Raw genomic sequence first — 18825 nt, 5'->3', positions numbered from 1 at the left:
CAGAAAAGGTCATTGTGAGGTCAAAAGAGAAATAAGCCTTTCAATACTTCCTATTGAAACCATAAAAACCCATGGCCTAGCCTCTGATGCGGTGCTCTACCTTATCACTCGTACTCTTCAACTGGAGGCTGCGAACGAACACAACTAGTAGAGCTTGCAACATCAAAATGTACAAATTTTCAAAACAAGCATTTTTGTCAAAATCCATAACACTATCCATATCCCCCTATATCCTTCATTTTGACCCCTTCTCTAAGCTCTTCGCCTGGTGGGGCTCTGCATACACTGCTTTTTTCGGTCCCTAGTTGCAAACTTCTTCAACTACTACCAAAGCACACCGCTGTATTATAAAAAGCCATGGGTGTTCCAGCTCTTTTTCGGTGGCTTTCGAAGAAATACCCCAAGATCATTTCACCTGTTGTGGAGGATGAAGGTGATGCCCAATATGGAAGAGAACCACAGTACCTGGATCCCAACCCCAATGGAGAACTAGATAACTTGTACTTGGATATGAACGGTATTGTGCACCCGTGTTCCCATCCAGAACATAAGCCTGCTCCAGAAACGGAGGACGAAATGTTCCTCGATGTCTTTAAATACACAGATCGTGTTCTTATGATGGCCAGGCCTAGAAAAGTGCTAGTAATCGCTGTCGATGGAGTTGCACCTAGAGCCAAGATGAACCAGCAGCGTGCAAGAAGATTCAGAGCAGCTCAAGATGCCAAAATCCAGGATGAAGAACGAGCAAGGCAGATTGCCGATGCCGAGGCTCGTGGTGAGATTATTGAAGAATCCATCAAGGGCAAGAAGAAATGGGATTCTAACGCCATTACACCCGGTACGCCGTTTATGGATGGCTTGGCTGCTGCATTGAGATATTGGGTAGCATACAAGCTTGCCTCCGACCCGGGCTGGAAAGACTTACAGGTCATTATCAGTGATGCTACGGTCCCTGGTGAAGGTGAACATAAACTTATGAGCTTTATCAGATCGCAGAGACTGGATCCTCTGCATGATCCAAACACAAAACATTGCATCTACGGTCTTGATGCCGATCTTATTTTCTTGGGTTTAGCTACCCACGAGCCTCATTTTAGAGTCTTGAGAGAGGATGTTTTCGCCCAGGGTGGAGGAAGAAACATGAAATACTCCGACCAGATGAATATGACAGCCGAGGAGAAGAAAGCTTTGGATGCTCAGGATGCTAAGAAGCCGTTCTTGTGGCTTCATGTCAACGTCCTTCGTGAGTACCTAGAAGTTGAGCTCAAGGTCAGGATGGGCATGCAATGGGATGTCGAGAGAGCGATTGATGACTGGGTGTTTATGTGTTTCTTTGTGGGTAACGATTTCTTACCTCACTTGCCATCTTTGAGTGTCCGTGACAACGGTATCGATATCTTGGTCGGCTGTTGGAAGCTGATAGTATCAAAGGTTAGCGATTACTTGACCTGTGACGGAAAACTCAATCTTGATGCGGTGGAGCACCTTCTTCGGGCTCTTTCCCATAAAGAAGATGATATCTTGCGCAGAAGACATGAAAATGAACAGAGGTATCAAAACAACGATAAAAGAAGAAAGGTCGCTCGTGACGAGGAAAAAAATTTACGTGCTCAATATCTTTCTTCAGTTTCCAAGGGCAAGGAGAAGGCACCAATTACAGCAGACATGAACATGCCACTTATGGACACTTCAGGTAAGCTTGTTGATGGATACGCCCAGCTTTCGAACAAGGATATTGTGAACAACAGAGATGTTATCACGAAAGCCAACATGGCCAATGCTGATGCAGCTGCTGCGCTCAAGAAGCTCATAGCACAGAAAAACGGTGATGCACCAGCTGAAGAATTAGCCGAAAGCGCGAGCGAGGAACTGAAGAAGAGAAGCGCCAGTGAATTGGAAACTACTGAGTCTGAGGCTGATCCAGATGAAGATCAAGTAAAGGAATGGGAGCCCGGTTACAGAGATCGTTACTATAAAATCAAGTTCAACTTATCCACAAAGGAGGAAATCGAGAAGACCAGAAGGGACCTTGTTTACTCTTACATCGAAGGTGTCTCTTGGGTTCTTTTGTACTATTATCAAGGATGTCCATCTTGGCAGTGGTATTACCCATACCACTACGCGCCATTTGCTGCCGATTTCACGGATTTAGCTGAAATTTTTGGCGATGGAGGTATCAAGTTCATACAAGGTGAACCTTTCAGCCCATATGAACAACTCATGTCTGTCTTGCCTGCCGCATCGGGTCATGCCTTACCGGAGGTGTTCAGAGATCTCATGTCCAATCCTGATAGTGAGATCATTGATTTTTACCCCGAAAACTTCAAGATTGATATGAACGGAGCAAAGATGAGTTGGCAGGGTATTGCCTTATTGCCTTTTATTGACGAGCACAGACTTCTAACAGCTGTTCGTGGGAAGTATGACGAGCTTACCGACGCTGAGAAGGAGAGAAATACGAACAAAAAAGCTCAGCTTTATATATCAAGTGCCAACAAAAACTACCAGAAGTTTTTGAAAGCTTTTGATGATGAGAAGGAACTTCCATTTGCTGCACAGCGAACTGGACTTGCAGGTATCGTCAAACCGGTGCTGTCATTTTCAGTGGATGGCGAGTTGCAATTCCCGCTCAATGAAGGAGACATGCCACATATTCAAAATTCTTCCTACTTGATGTCATGGTACGACTTTCCAAACTCTACTCCCGGAAAGTCCATGTTGCTCAATGGCTACATTCCACATGTCAAGGTTCTCACGGACGACGATAAGTTTGCCATCACCAACAGACAACGCAATGGGCCACGATTCCAGAATGTTTCCGACTATGTGAACAACGGTCCTCAAGGCAAAGAGCCATATATGTCTTACAGTATGAGGGTTGGCGGATATCGCTCACTTCCACTTATCGGGTCCCAGCCTACTTCCAATCGTGGAAGAGGCGGTGGCCGTGGAAGAGGTAACTACAACAATTATGGTAATAGGGGCGGATACAACTCCAGAGGCAGAGGCAACAATAACCAAGGTTACAACAATCATGGAAACCAGGGCTACAACAATTATAATCAAGGTTACGGCAACCAGGGTTACGGCAACCAGAACTATGGCAACCAGAATTATGGCAACCAGGGTTATAACAATTACAACCAAGGCCATAATCAGGGCTACAATAATTCCTACAACCAGGGGGGCTACAACAATTACGGCAACCAAAACTACGGCAATCAGAGTTATGGTAATCAAAACCAGAATTACCAGAACCAAGGCTATAATCAGGGCTATCAGGGACAGGGCAACCAAGGCTTCAGTAACCACAATAGTTTTGGTGGCAGCTACAAAAGATGATCAAGTCTGATGTGTATATTAAAGAGATGTATATAATCCTCCCCACAGTAAAGTGCGCAGTAGTAATAGCTTATCACCAAAGTGTGGCTGCGACATCTAACTACTACTATTCCCACAATGGCACCACTATTTTATGAAACTTCCGGTCAATGGGCCGTATCTGCTATTGATGACGAAGGAGCATGGCATGTGAAGATCGAGAAGTCAGAAAAACCAGATGCTTCATATGTGGCGGTTTCCAAAGATGATCTTGCCATCACTAAGAATCATGTGTATGTCGTGGATTCAGTGAAGGCCGGCAAAGGCCAGACAAATGCTGTGGACGGTGTGTACTCTAAAGTGCTCAAGCCGATTTTCCAAGATGTTCTTCAGGTCGACCACGAATATCTACCAACTACTTCTGCTGAATCAATTACCCAGTTTGCCACATCTCTCAGACTGGATAAACCTGTAACTGTCATTGTTCTAGGAGGAGATACCTCGGTAAGTGAGTTTGTCAACGGCCTAGCTACCAACCCCTCAAAGGGTAATGTGGATCTTGCGGTACTTCCAACTGGAACAGGTAACGCATTGGCACTTTCACTTGGCGTGAACGATCTACACACTGCTCTTCAGAAGCTCTTTACCGCAACTTCACCAAAACCATTGAACCTCTATCTGGCTAGTTTACCCGAGGGAACGAAGATTCTTTTCAGAGGGGAGGAAGTGGCAGATGCGCCCAAAAAGTTCTACTTCCTCGTTGTCTTTTCTTGGGCGTTTCATGCTTCTTTGGTAGCGGACAGCGATACTGAAGAACTTCGCCAGCATGGCAATGAGAGATTCAAGATTGCAGCTCAGAAGAATCTCGGAAGACCACAGAAGTACGATGGATCCGTTCTGATCGGACTGACAAAGTACGACGGGCCATTTTCATATTTGGTTATAACGCCAGCGCAGAACTTTGAGCCTGGCTTCAAAATTCTGCCCAAAGGCGACATTCATGAAGAGTCACTCTACATTGTTGCTGTTGGCTATGAGCACGAGGAAAACCTTACAGGTAAGTACTTGTACGATGTTATGCTAGAGGCCTACGACAACGGCAAGCACATTGAAAACCCAAAGGTCACGTACAAGAAGGCCGAGAAAGGGGATGTGATTACTCTCCGGGGTCAAAACCTACTTCCCCAAGAAAACAGGCGCTTTTGCGTAGACGGTGCCATTATTCTGCTCCCCAAGAAGGATGAGTCGAGCGTGGAGGTGAAGCCAGAAGGTAATGAAGTTCAAGGGTGGACCCTTAGTGTATTTGCCTAAAAGTTTTCTAATCAGTCGTCGTTATGTGTGTACAAATATGCCACACATAAACTGGAAAGGCCGCAGATGGTTGCCATCAAGGTGTAGCACCAGCCAGTACCCATTTTTTCCATTTGACTCAATATGCTGACAAATACCGCAGCACACCAACACCTGGTCAAGTTGACCACAGCGCATGAGCCGGAAGCCTCTGTAGGTCTTAAGTCCACAATGACAGTGCTGGAGATGGTCAACCAACACATGGCTCCATATGATATGATGCAAGATGCAATGATAGCGAGGGACACGGGACCCGTATAATGAAGGGTCCATGCAAAAAGTAATGATGAAGTAACACATAAGGTGGACGGCAAAATCGAAACAATTAGCCTCGAGTTCAAAACATTAAATGATGATCCCTCCTCCCGGCTTTTGATCATGTGTTTATGGTACGAATGGTCAAGCATCTTGCCCACTGAAAGCGAGCCAAGAAGGCCACCCATACCGCAGGGGATGTATGAAAGGGCAACACGATCTAGAGAGTAGTTATACTGCTTCGTGAGTGCATGAGAGAGTGTTGTGAGCATCATCAACCATAGGGAGTAACAAAGAGAAGCTGGGATCAATACTAGGATAGCCTCCTTTTGCTTCAAAATCTCGAGTGGCTTGAAGATATTGAACTTCGGCTTAGTGCTCGACTCAGTTCTATTCTTTTCGATTGCAGGCAGTTCAAGTCGATTGGCAAAGTGTTGCAATCTCATAATTGGAGCAAACATAAGCCATTTGAATTTCCTAGGCTGGTTCCTAGCTTGTGGTCCCACGATTGATGATGCTGTTTCCGGAAGAAGCAAGAAGATAATGACGAGCGTGCAACCTGAGGAGATTGCTAGAAACCAAAAAATTGCTCTCCATCCGAAGGCAGATGAGATCATCCCGCCCACAAACGCACCAAAAGCCTGGCCTAAAAGCGCAAGACCCGTCGTGAGCCCTATAAATGATGCTCTTTCCGCTCTCGTTGTGATGTCACTGGCTATACCACTACCCAATGATATGGTGGACGAAATGCAAAATGCTTGTATGCATCTAAGAGCAGTTAAACCTGCAAACGTCAGGTTTACTGCCAAAAGACAGTTTGCAATGATGTATGATACAAGGCATGCGATGACAATGGGGCGTCTCCCAACAGTATCAGCCAAGTTCGAGAATACGAGTGGTCCGACACCTTGAAATATGGAGTAGACGACGATGGTTATGTTGACTAATGATTCGGAAACATGAAATGCATCTTGTATCTCTGAAAGCACAGGCACAAAGATTGGACTCGAAATTGAAGACCAGAAACCTGCTAGTCCACCTAGCAGTGCAATGACATACTTCTCCCATGTGACGAATATGGAGATGGGCTTCTCGTCATCCCATTTCGAGTCTATAAGAAGGAAATCTTCCTCCGAGTCTGAGCTTCCGATTGAAAGTTCTTCAGCACCAAGATTGAAGTGTACATCTAAAGAGTCACTGGAATCAACCTTATCTGTACTCAGCAAATGCGCTCTTTGCGGTATCAGTTTCGCTCTTCTCATGAACATTCGATCTAACTTGGTGTCGGATAGCATCAGCTGTAGCTGAATGGGATGCACAGTTTTTGCTTTATGAAGGGATTCGAAATTCTCCCAATCTTCTTCAGGCGTTTCCATGATGTTCAAAAAAAAAGTAACGGTTTGTTAGAAGGTGATGCACATTGGCTGCTAATATCTTCCATGAGCCTCACCTGATGCACATCGAGGTGCAGAGAAGATGCAGCTGCTTCGAGCGTTAATACATTTTCTATAGATTATACATTATTTATCATGAACGAATTCCTCATTTTCTTTTTTTCACCGTGTGATTCAGAACAATTTTCAATCAGCATGGCTCATGATCTCTCAAGCGTACGAAAGGCGCAACAAAATATTTCCCGCTACTCCTTGTCATCCCTTGGTTTCTTGTAAGTGTTGCTGGAATTTGGTGGGAAAGTACGCTTCCTGTTGTAGGTATGGCCCTGATGTGTACCTTGGAAGTTACCTCTTTGCTGACCCTGCTGGCCCTGACTCTGACCTTGTGTATGAGGGAAGGTGACAGCTTGTTGACCGTTTCTATTACCAGATGTGTTTGGTTGGATCACGCTAAGCGTACTCTCACCATGAGGTCCACCGTAGGTTGGAGTGCTTCTCCCGCTGCCTTGACCTTGTCTTGCACTAGTTGGCCTCTCGCTAGTTTGAGTGTCGCCACCAGAGCTCTCGGTGCCCTCATATTTCTCGAGCTTTCGAGTCAAAACACGGAGCTTAAACAAGTACTTGGTCTCAATTGTTTGCTCCAATTTTTGCTTTTCGTCATCGAGACGATGTTCGAAGTCGTCATTGAGAGCTTTGATTTTGTCCTCGTAATACTTGGTGAGCTCTTCCTTCTCTTTGTTTGAGGGCTGATTGGCACCTTGTGAAGCTAATCTCTCTTGCACACGCTGCTCAACCTTGCTGTCCAACTCCTTCTCAAACTTTGCAGTAAGCTCCTTTGTGGCCGCCTCGACCTTAGCACGCAGCTCCAGTTCCACCCGTTGCCTGATTTCATCTTCCGAGACAGCGGCTGAGCTGCCTTCAGTGGTCGTCTCTGACTTGGCTTTTGCGAGCTCTGCAGCAAGTCTTACATCAAACTGGGTTTGCAACTGTGTCCTTAACTTCGTTTTGTCGGCTTCATGCTGCTCTCTTAAGTTTGTGACCTCGGTCTCAAATCTCTTATCGGCTTCTTGCTTTGCAGCCTCAGCTTTGCTCAACTGTTCTTTCAAAGCATCAGTATTGTCATTGCTACCTGAGCCTTGTTGACTCTGGAGATCAGATAGCTGCTTAGTAGTGGAATCGTGAGTGCTGCGAAGTTCATTAAGCTCTTTCTCCAACTCTCTATTCTTATCTCTGTGGGCGATAAGCTTAGATCTAAACTCGTTTTTGAGAGCATCGAACTTGGCCAAAAGCTTCTTCATCTCCTCGTTGTTCTCCAACTGGTTCTTCAATCTCTCGTTTTCTTCCTTTAATAAGCGAAGATCCTGTTCATGGACGGAAGCAGATGCCTCATCACTGACACTTGGAGCTGAAGGATTAGAAAGGTTGGATTTGAGAGTTTCGATCTCCTTGCGCAAGTTCTCGACAGTTTCAAGTGACTGCTTGTTTTCGTTTCTCAAGGTCACATTGCTTTCCCTCAAGATATTCAACTGCTCGAGCTGTTCAAGTAAACGGGCATGTTCCTTCGTAGCGTCATCCAATTGAACCTTGGTGTTCAGGAGCCTATTCAATTGCGAGCGGGCAGCACCCAATTCTGCGTTGACTGTATCGACTTGAACTTCAAGACGCTGCTTTTCCTCGATCAACAGATTAACTCTGGATTCAGCAACATCCTTCTCCCGACGCAAATAGTTAACGACCTCCTTCAAGTCTTCTCCAGAAGCACCATCCACGCCGTTACCTGATTTATTCAACTCGAGTTGGTTCAATGTGAGGTTGAATTGGTACTGCAAGTCATTCAATTTTGCCCTTGTCGTTTCAAGCTCCTCGAGGTTCTTCGCTTGTTCGTCGCTGACAACAGATTCCTTCGTGGACAATTCAGCCGATGCATTGTTCAATTTGGCTGTGAGATCCTCGATCTTCTGAAGAAGCGTCTGATTCAAGTCCTTCTGAGTCACAAGCTCCGTGTTTAACGCTTCCACTTCCGAAAATTTGGCTTGGAACTTTTTGTCTAGGGCGTCATTCATCTGTGCCTGAGAATTCAAATCGTTTGACAAGCCGGTGAACTTCTGTTCATATTCAGACTTCAAGTCGTCATATGAAGATGCCTTCAAGGAGTATTCGTGAAGCTTAGTCTTCAATTCTTGAACTGTGTTAAGGTGTTCTGACTGGTCGCTGTACAGTTTCTTCTGAAGGTCGTCAATCTCCTTCTTCTGGGATTCAATTTGAGATAATAACGCCTTTTTCTCGTTTTCTGCCGCTTCAATCTTTTCATCTGCGGATACCTTATAGTTATCGAAAGACTCGGTGGCCTTAACTAAAGCATCCTCGGCAGCCTTCGCGATGTTACTGAACTCATTCACTTGCGCCTCAGCTTGCTTCAACTCGAATTTGATGTCGTCATACTCGGAAGCATTGTTGCCGTTTTCTGAAGTCACAGTTGCCTCCAATGCGCGATTAGGGCGAACCTTCGACGCGTTAGTGAGCTGATCACGTAATGTCTTGATGACAGATTCTTTCTCAGAAATCTTCAGCTTTGCATCCACCAACCTCTGGCTGATCTCATTCACCTGCTCAAGCTTAGCATTCTGGGCCTTCAATGCCATCTCAGATTGGGAAGTCAAAATCTCAATCTTCTCTTCCTTCTGAGTAAGTTTCTGTTGCAAGGCCTGGTAATTTTCAATGCTTTGAGATAATCTGTTGGACAACTCCAAGCTAGATTGTTCTCTTTCCTTGAAAAGAGATTGCAAGTTGGAGACGAACGAGTTAAGCTGATCCTTATCACGCTTGAGCTGGGCTACCTCTTCTTTCAAAGACTTTTGGATAGCGCCCCATACCTCTTTTTCGGATCTCAAGCTCTCCAGAGCAGAGTTGGCCTCTGCAAGCCCTCTTTCCACATCGCGGAGCTCATTCGATTTTCTCACCAAGAGAGTTTCTTGTTTAGAGGCTTGCTCTTTCCAGAAGGCGACCTCACGGTTTGCATTCTCAACTTCCCGAGTGGTATTTTCAAATAGTTTCTTGACATTGTCGTATCTGTTCTCAGCGAGAGAAGCGCTGTGCTTGGCTGAACTGAGCTTGGTTTGCACCTCTTCGCAAGCAGAATTAGCCTGAGTCAATCTTTCCATTAATGATTTGATTCTTTCACTCAGCTGGGATTGCATAGTCTTCAAGGATTCCTCGGTATCCTTGAGCTTTGCCTTGAGCTCTTGATTGGATTTAGTGAGAAGTCTGACTTCAACTTTACTCAGTTCCGTACCACTTGATGATGTAGTATCGCCCAAGGATTTGATAAGGTCTCTTTCCTTAGTGACGGCTTCAAGTCTGGTGTTGACGCTGTCAAGCTCTCCTTGTAATGTCAAGATTGCTTCCCTAGCCTCCTCTACTGCCGCAGATTCAAGTCCCTCTGTCTCTTGCTCCTTTGCTTCAAGCTGCTTTCCAAGCAGTCTCACAGCCACTAGCAAGTCCTGGTTTTTCTGCTGCATTTCAATGATAGAGGAAAAGCCCACAAGCCTCTCAGTGATAAGTTGGTCAGTGTCAGACTCACCATTGGAATCCTTGTTTCCGCTTTTTGTCAAAATCAAGTCGATCGTTTTTCTTTCTTCTGAAGTCAATGGGTTATCATTTCCATCTCTCACCTTCGAGTGAATGAGATAATAGCACAACTGCCTTCCAAGATCCTTCGACAACTGTTTTAAGGACTGCAATTCTGCCTCGTAGTTACTCAATCTCGTTCTCAATCTATTCGTTTCCTTATCAGAATCAAGTTTGTCGAGTCTCGAAGCCTCAAGCTTTCCAAGCATGTCTTTGAGTGATTGCTCGTAGAATTGGATCTGGTTTCTGTAAGATGCAATAGCGGGCTTCTTGGACTCAAGCTCAGAGACAAAATGTTGCAATTGAGCAGCAAGCTTTTCTTTTTGTGATTTTTCGAGTACGAGCTCTTTCTTCATGTGGTTGAACTCCGTGTATAATGAAGACAAGGAGATTCCATGAGGTTTGTTCTGCATAATCAATTCAGCAGAAGTGCCCAACTTGGGGAGTTCGGTCTCTTTGTGAAGCTCGGAATCAAGAGCATCTTCAGTGCGTCTGAGTTTCTCCTCAACTTGAGCGAGCTTGTCCTCCTTGTCATAAAGATCCCTCTGAAGATTCGAGATTGACTGAGATGTAGTGGTTTTGAGCTCCTCAGAATAAGTTTCCAAAGTCAGGATTCTGGAAGCCTTTTCGTTCATCTGAACGTTCAAGAGTTCAATTAAATCATCCTTCTGAGCACTATCCTTCAAGAACTTGGATTTTTGCACCTCAAGACTTGTTTCTAAATCCGACGCCTTATTAGTTTGTTTTTCGAGTTTCGCATCAAGCTCTCTGATTTGGGCTTGAAGTGAGTCTTTGATGGATGCCAAAGTTTCATTCTTGGAAGAAAGAGAACTTATTTGGTTGGAGTCTCTCAAGCTGTCAGCATCATGCTTTTTTAGAAGAGTTGTGTACTTGTCTTGAAGAGACTTGAGCTCCTTTTCATACCACTCCTTTTGGTTTTTTGTGTACACAAGCTCATTATTTGCTTTGTTCAACTCAAGCTTGAAGTTGAATTTCTCATTGACTGCTTCGCTGAGCTCTTTATTAAGCTCGCTGAGTTTTTGACCCAGTTCTAGATTCGATTTGATAGCCTTATCAAGAGCCTCGTTGAGTTGAAGGTTATTCGCATCGTTGGAGCCATTCAAGTCATTGTATTTGCTCTCCCATTCCTTCAACTTGGACTCGAGTTGAAACGTCTTGTCAGAAAGGTTCGAGTTCTCGCTGCGGATCGATGTGAGCGTTTCTTTTAGGGTGACCAACTCGTCGTACTGAACTTCGTTTTCCAAGGTTATGTTAGCATTCGTTTCCGTCAATTTCTCGATTTTATGCTGGAAAGCCTCGAGCTTTTTCAGTTGGACTTGACTGAACTGCTCTTGATTGAGCTTGAAGAAGGAGAGCTCAGATTGTAGTCCATGGAACTGCTGGGTCTTAGTCACAAGCTTGGAGATTATGAAAGAGGGTAATTTGCCTAAGGTGGCAGAATCCAAGCCAAGGAAAGATGCAACAGGTTCTAGGTCGGACTCCAGTTTGTTACCAGTCTCTGAAGTGGCACCGTCAATGTTTTGAGTGTCCATGACGGCAGATGCAAAAGTGTCGTTAGCAGTGTGATCAAGAACATCATCCTGTTCAGCTAGCTCAGCCAAATTTGCGGACCTTTGTTCAGCAACAGGCGAGCTGCGAACATTCTCGGCGTCCTTAGCAACGTTGAATGACTTTGGAGTTGTGATTGGCTCGATGTCTTTGAGTGCTGGAAGCGATTTCAGCGGTGTAGCAAAGTTATGAGCTGAGCTGGGAGGGTTCAATGTGACAGAAGTGTTGGGGTCCTGATCTTCCTCCATGTTGTCAGGGACAGCTTCGGCAGCATTCTCCGTTTGACCATGTTCTTGATCAACGGGAGCGTCGTCAGCCTGCTGAGATTCTGGTTGCTCACTTTCAATCGGCTGTACTTCAAGCTGGGCTGCGTCTTGGGGCTCTGCTTGAGCTGCAGTCTGAGAGTTCTCTTGGGTTTCTTGTTCATGTGACTCCAATTCGGGTTCATTGACAGTAATTGCAGGAGCAGTGGCATCAACAGTGGGCTCTATGACCTCATCAGGCACGTCAGTGACCTCTTCAACCTGGTCATCAGGTTTCAGCGGATGTTCGGAGATTGTCTCAGATTCAACAGAGATGATTTGAGGCTCTTCTGAAATCTCAGAAGGTTGGAGTGTGTTGCTCTGTTGCAAGACATCTGATTGAATTTCGTGCTGCTCGACCGAAGGCTCTCGATTGCCTTTGTTGAATTCATCAGGAATCGTGACAAGCTCGTTTTCTAGCATGGGGTTGATAACATCATCATCAACCATCTCCACATCTTGGGAAGGGGTTTCTTGAGCTTTCTTTTCGTCCTCTGGTTCTCCCATGACGAATTTCTATGCAATGTGTGCCAGATTCAGATGATACTAGCGTATGCTGGTGAGTAGTATGTTGCTGGCTATCAACTTGAGATTCACGCACCCGTGCACCACATACTACTAGTGGCTGTGAAATAGATCTTCAAGCCCATGATGGGTTTTTACAGAAGAAAGCATGATGAGTATTTCTCAAGAATTGATAAGGATAACTTTTTACCGACTGCGGATGCTCATGAATCTCTTTTGCTGTGGTTCTCGTGATTATTAAGAGAGAAAGCGTCAGCCACAATTGAACTACATCGTCAAAAAATTGTTACTCATTTGAAATTCAATTCATCAGGTTTAACAAAAATGCTGGCTTATTGTGTTTGATCCAAGGATTAATCAGTTTGTCTACTCTGGTAGTGAGGAAACTTGACTTGACTTTGCAGAGTGCGTCTCATAATGGTGTTGATAAGTCTCATACTTAAATGCCCCATTAGATCCAAATGTAGTCCTGACCCAAAAAAAACATATTTATGGTAAATTCCACTCACTTTAATTCTCTACGATTGAAAGCAAACTATAAAGTCAAAATTTTAAATTTTATCCATTCGAACGAACGAAAGCCTAACTATGACTTAGGACATGTCTGAGTCTCGAGTCTGCGTATCTAACGTTACCGTTGAGGGCTACAACCCTTCTCAGCGCGCCCGCACGTGATTAGAATGATGCCCTCTTAACTATGAGCCGGTGCTCGGCGGTCTAGATCCTTACACCACCCGCGAAATTTTTTTCCTACGCTATCGTCAGAAAAACTTCTTTTCCTTCCCTCCTCATACTTACCAGAACGCCATGATTGAACCATCGTTGAAAGCCTTGGCTTCCAAGTACAACTGTGAGAAGTCCATCTGCCGTAAGTGCTACGCCAGATTGCCTCCTAGAGCCACCAACTGCAGAAAGAGAAAGTGCGGTCACACTAACCAGTTGAGACCAAAGAAGAAGTTGAAATAATCGGACAGCCCCCTTACACTTTCCATTCCAGTGTGGGTGTTGCTTGTTCTTGCGTGCTTATGCCGCTTGTTCGAGTGATGTTCGCCTGGTTTGTTTAGCTCTATACAAATACAACGATCTGGAAATGCCCTGTAGAACTGGGTGGTGGAAGATGTTGCTGAAGATCCTGGACGAAGCAAGAATGATTATGATCCAAATCCTGAATGAAATGAAAGCCTGGTTGTTGATGTTGATCGGTGTCGTCAAATCGCCTGATGGCCGAGATTGGATGTTCGTTGGTGAACCCACCGTCAAGCTGCTCCGGCTAGAACTTGTCCTCAAGATGATCCATACATGAAGATCGAAGGCACTCTAGACGGTTTGATAAGTCCTCAGGTTAATGCTGATCGAATGATTTACTGCTTCGTGCCTTGCATCTATGTCAGCTCATCTGACTGCCCCATAACTATATTCACTGTAGAGTTTTGCGTGCTTGTGTGATCACGTAATGGGGACTTCGTTTATTCAGAAATCAAGTCCACCTTGCGTCTTCCCTCTAATTGGGTTGAAATATCACGCTTTACATGCCCGATCGGCTACTTCCGAGCAACCGCCTTCCTACTGCTCAAACGGCATCAACTGATGCCACATTTTGAAAGCTTACAAATTATCGAAAACTCGAAAAGTATCGAAAAAATCGCCTTGCAAGTTTATCAGAATTTATTCTTGACAAACGCCTTTCCCATATTCGTCTCATTACTAAGCAGAGGGTGTCTGTCCATGGTAGCAACAATTAACGCGTCGTCAAGCGGCGATACTCCTATAATTTAAATGTCTCAGTGCCGCAGCTTTCCCATGTAACATAGCCACTTGCAATCCCAAAGCATGCGGACTTCCATTATGTCATGTATCAACACCTGCCAAAAACGCACAGTGCATGCGAATCGAAAGATACACGGAATTACGGCACCATATGCCAATGGCTAGGTTGGACTATCTGTAACTTTCAAAAAAGTAGACTACTCGTCAGCTGCTTTCAACTCTCTAGAAAACATGTAGATAATTGTGTCCCATCCTTAGCGGCTATCACGGACACTGCTTTTGTGGCAGTTTGCAGCCATTGCTAGAGAGGCAACACCTACCAACCAACCAAGAGCAAAAATAAAACAAATCACGGCTCAATTATAAATTATGAAACCAAATTTCATCAACTACACCCTCGGCGATTCCATCAAAGGGCACTTTTTGCCCGTTCCTGGTGCCCTATCAGGGTCGTGCCACGCCCATGATAAACGCCTGCTCCAAAAATCCAGCGAGCATGTTTCACTCCTTGATCTATTCCTCAACACCCTCACTGAGTACACGTTAGCCATTCTCCCAGGAACACCGCTCTACTGGACCTTACATTTAAAACCCTTTGACCCGGACACTCAAGGCGTCCCAGTAGCACCTCCTGGTTTCCCAAAACTTACTATTGGCTGCCGCATAAACAGTACAAATCATCAACACCCACAGCATCCGGCATCCCCACCCATCCCGCTACTCCTTTCCACATCCATCTCGCATAAGTGCCCCCCCGGTAGCATGAATACTCCTGTCGGAACAGGATTCCCTCATGATCCGAAGGCCTCCCTGCCTCAGCTGGACTCTGCTCCGCTTGATGCAAACCTCCAGAGTCATCCGGCTTTCGCCAGCATGTATGGGAACCAGATGAACCCAGCTCAGCAGAAACGCCAGAATAGCATGTCGGCGTACGTCAACAACCCATCCAGCAAGCGGACCCCTAACCCCTTGCAAATGCAGCTCTCCATGCAGAGCAACGTCCCTGGCGCCAACCAGTTGGGATCCACCAACCCAGGTTCGCCTTCAGGAAGATTCGCTCCAGCAGCGCTGCGTGGCAAGTACCGCAAGTCCGTCCAATTTCCATCTCTGCAACAGCAGCTACATAACCAAGCGCCGCTGCAAGGTCACGGATCACTGATGATTAAGACTCCAACTCCATCCAACTACGATGTCCCCTCAAGTCCGAACGTCACACAGTCCACGGCTCAAAACAATTCGGATCTGTCCGGATCAAGCCCCATGGTGGATTCGATGACCCCTGCTAATACCTCCCACAACAAGGATACCGCCTCCGCCACCAGCCAGTCTCAGTCCATGCCCCTACAACAGCAGCCTTCGGTACAATCCGACGCGCTGACCAATCAACAACAGCGAGTCATGACAGACGAGGAACAGCAACTCGCCACCAAGTTGAAGGAGACGTACAAGAACATCGTGAGTTTTGAGGAGATTGTCCAGAAATCCATTGTGGACCTCACTCACAAGATTAATCAGTCTAGCAACTTCTACTCCCCTTACACGACGTCCATGTACGTCCCTCAGCATCAGGCGCTACACGGATCGGCGCCCAATTTCCAGGCCGCAATTCCTACAAACACGACCGAGCTCTCAAACAACTTGTGGACCATCTATCATCATAATATCACCTTGTTGAACAACTATTATGATTTCCTCACCACTGCGTTGAAGCCAACGGCAATTTCCACGCATCATAGAACAGGCAAAAACATTATTGATTTATACAAAATCCCCCGCCGAATGTGGGTCTACGGTATTGTGGGATTTCTAGAATTGTTAAAAAACATCATGAGCATATTTCAGGAGCACGAGGTCTTTTCTTGCTTCATCGCTCACTGCTTCAGCATAGTCTCGAGTCTCACCGATCCATCATGGGAGATGGAGGGCTGGTGGTGTGAGAAGCTCGGCGACCTCTCCAGAATGGCCATCGCTTTATATTCATCGCGGTTCATTGATTGGAAATCCAGTTCCGAATACTGGTATTGGAACGCTTTGAAAACACTTTACGGCCATGGTAAGATGTATTACCACATGAGTACTGTCCAGCAGGATAATCTCGAGGCACTCGTGAACATCAGTAAGGCAGTTAATTGTCGTGATCCATTTGTTCCAACAGCTCAATACCTAGAGCTAGTCGTTGAAAACATTTGTACGCAAAGGAATATCCTTTCTTTGCTCGAGTTACCCATCATCGACTTCATCAAGATCCACAAGGTCTTATTGTGCATCAACACCAGCAACCCAAACTCCCGTATCTCTCCTAACCAAGGAGACATGTTCCAAGAAACAAGACTCAACCAAGGAATAGATCTTGTCTCTCGGTATGCTATGTCTTTTGGCTCGGACTCCCATGGGTACAACTTTTTCTTGCGCCAGTTCATTTACCCTAATCAATCTGACAAACAGAACTCTGATCCGTTCACTCAATATTTGAAGCAACAGCATGAGCAAGATCAACAGTCCAACTCCATGGATACAATAGAGAAGGTCAACTTTTGGTTCAACAAGGGCCCTCTTTTTGCATTAGCCAACATTAATCACTTGATTGGCTTCGGCGATGCCAGAAATCCTTTTGCTAAGTTATTCTTGCTTCCGGAGGCTCTACGCGAGCGAAAGGACAAAAAAGAGAGGAAAAGAAAGACAAAATCGACCGGTTCACAAGAGCAAGCCAACATGGAGGCCTCTTCTCAATTTGGTGGTATGAGCAACGGCGTTGATAGTGCATCAGTAACTGGATCTGACCTTTCTGTCATGGATTGGTTCTATTGCTTAGCTTACCTCGACAAGTCAGTATTGGAGCTCAACTTCCGAATTTTGAGATATTTCTTGGTTGGTCCCAAACAAGCATCTGCGTGTCATGTTATTGTCTGGCTTTACTTCTTGATAGCTCTCGGTGAGGCTATAAAGCGCTACCCTGAGTCTAGGAACATGTTCCTATGGTTGTTCCAGAAGTTTTTCCCTTGGGAGGCATTCATCAACTACACTAACAGCATCACCGCCATTGTGAGGAACAATGCCCATATTAATGATATGTGTCGTGAGTACATCATCAACCATCCTAACTACGTGCAACATTTCAATGAGAACGAGCACTTACCTGAAGTTTGGAAGTGTTGGGGTACGCTTTGGTTTGACTTCATTTGTGTCAAACAAGATTATGAAGACTTCGAAGCTGCAGGTATTCTGAGTCATGAAATGTTTGACCAGCCTATATGTGGAACTCCACCCATGATGAACCTCAACAACTTGCAGCAAGATGGTTCGGGTCCCAGAGATAAGGGCCAGAAGGATAATGAAGAGAGACTTGTTCGTATTGTCTTGCTTTCACGTTTACTTGCGGACAATTATGACTTTGGTTTCATGAGAGACAAAGATGGTTTCAAATTTGATCAGCAGGTTTATGAGGATTCGAAGAACGACACTCTTCTTTCGTTTCCTTCTTTCAAAGGCTCTAGTGATATGTACCAGTTCATCAACGAGGTGATCTACGAAGACAACCGCTTGACGCTGGGAAGTTTCGTCACACCAATCTCGACTTCCAATCTCGGGCAAAGACTTCTGGAGGATTCCCTCACACCAGAGCTTCTTGATGAGTGTTGGTTCCACATCGCTGCGGGGTCATCGTGGCTTAATGGTACTGATGGCATTGATTTCAATGATGTGATACCCAATCAGGAAGCTTTGGAAGGTTACGTCGACACTGAATCGAATGACAATGGAATTGATTTGGACTCTGTCGGGCAGGCTGGCCATTTGGAGAATCATCATTTGTATCACCTCCTGCAGCATCAACAGGCTTTGATGCTGCAACAAAGAGGGGCTTCACAAGAATTTTATAACGGCATTATTGAGGGTGATTTGGTACCCTCTTTCAAAAAGAATTCAGTTGAAGGTGACCTTGGTGACAGAATGGATACCTCCTTGACTTACATTACCTTCGACACCAATATCTGGTTGAAGCACTGCGGCAGAATTTTCAAGTGCGCTCACAGCGGGGCTTTTAAAGTGCTGATTCCTCTTATTGTTTTCCAGGAGTTAAGATCTCTTCGGAAGTCGACAGAAGCCACCATTGCTGATGCTGCCACGAGATCAGTTATCATTATTAGAGAGTTGTACGCCAACAAGGAAGTTGTGCCGTTGAGATTTGACGGAACAATTGCCAGCGACATAAATGAGGTGACTGAATTTGAGAACAATCCTTCTTGGCTTAATAACGTTGACCTGACTGTTCTCAATGTGGTCACAGAGCATGACGAGTTAAACAGAAAGATGATGAATGGAACCAATGCCATTCTTAGAACCAAGCCTCCTATTATGCTTGATGAAAAGATGGCCAAGGTATTCCGCTACTGTGTCCTCATTACAGACGATAGAAATATGCGCTTGAGAGCCAAAACGACTGGTCTAAGCAGCTTCCAAAGCCGGTGGCTTTTCGGTCAACTCGAGTCTATTAGCTCAAACATGTGCATAGACTGAGTTGGCATATACTTAGCATAAACCCATTACAAAAATAAGGACAGTCTGTCCAACCTTTATAGACCAGACATGAAATACAACGGTTAGTAAAGCAAGCAATTTTCTAAATTTAACATGTTATTGATGATATAGTGCTGAAATATAGGATGATGGAACGCAAATGGTTCTTGATGCTATTCGTAACGATTGATGCATGTGTA

General features: G+C 45.2%; 5 protein-coding genes across 5 annotated transcripts; 3 read left to right on the top strand and 2 right to left on the bottom strand.

Moving 5' to 3' along the window:
- Nucleotides 1–357: 357 nt before the first annotated feature.
- RAT1 (ssRNA exonuclease) lies at nt 358–3342 on the top strand (the record flags this gene model as incomplete). The annotated part of the gene is made up of 1 exon (XM_024856294.1): nt 358–3342. One exon carries the CDS (start codon nt 358–360, stop codon nt 3340–3342), a length of 2985 nt encoding a protein of 994 aa, XP_024715893.1.
- A 117-nt stretch (nt 3343–3459) lies between these two features.
- Nucleotides 3460–4531, top strand: C7M61_000867 (uncharacterized protein; the record flags this gene model as incomplete). The annotated part of the gene is made up of 2 exons (XM_024856293.1): nt 3460–4489; nt 4518–4531. 2 exons carry the CDS (start codon nt 3460–3462, stop codon nt 4529–4531), a joined length of 1044 nt encoding a protein of 347 aa, XP_024715892.1.
- A 112-nt stretch (nt 4532–4643) lies between these two features.
- C7M61_000866 (uncharacterized protein) lies at nt 4644–6302 on the bottom strand (the record flags this gene model as incomplete). Its single annotated transcript, XM_024856292.1, has 1 exon — nt 4644–6302. One exon carries the CDS (start codon nt 6300–6302, stop codon nt 4644–4646), a length of 1659 nt encoding a protein of 552 aa, XP_024715891.1.
- Nucleotides 6303–6565: 263 nt separating this feature from the next.
- Nucleotides 6566–12325, bottom strand: MLP1 (Mlp1p; the record flags this gene model as incomplete). The annotated part of the gene is made up of 1 exon (XM_024856291.1): nt 6566–12325. The coding sequence occupies one exon, from the start codon at nt 12323–12325 to the stop codon at nt 6566–6568; it is 5760 nt and encodes a 1919-aa protein (XP_024715890.1).
- Nucleotides 12326–13150: 825 nt separating this feature from the next.
- Nucleotides 13151–18625, top strand: C7M61_000864 (uncharacterized protein; the record flags this gene model as incomplete). Its single annotated transcript, XM_024856290.1, has 2 exons — nt 13151–13299; nt 14602–18625. 2 exons carry the CDS (start codon nt 13151–13153, stop codon nt 18623–18625), a joined length of 4173 nt encoding a protein of 1390 aa, XP_024715889.1.
- Nucleotides 18626–18825: the final 200 nt, after the last annotated feature.

This window comes from Candidozyma pseudohaemuli, assembly GCF_003013735.1.
Source record: "Candidozyma pseudohaemuli strain B12108 chromosome Unknown scaffold00001, whole genome shotgun sequence".
Classification (NCBI taxonomy): domain Eukaryota; kingdom Fungi; phylum Ascomycota; class Pichiomycetes; order Serinales; family Metschnikowiaceae; genus Candidozyma; species Candidozyma pseudohaemuli.
Note: the sequence above shows the minus strand (reverse complement) of the source record. Positions and strands in the feature narration are given on the sequence as shown.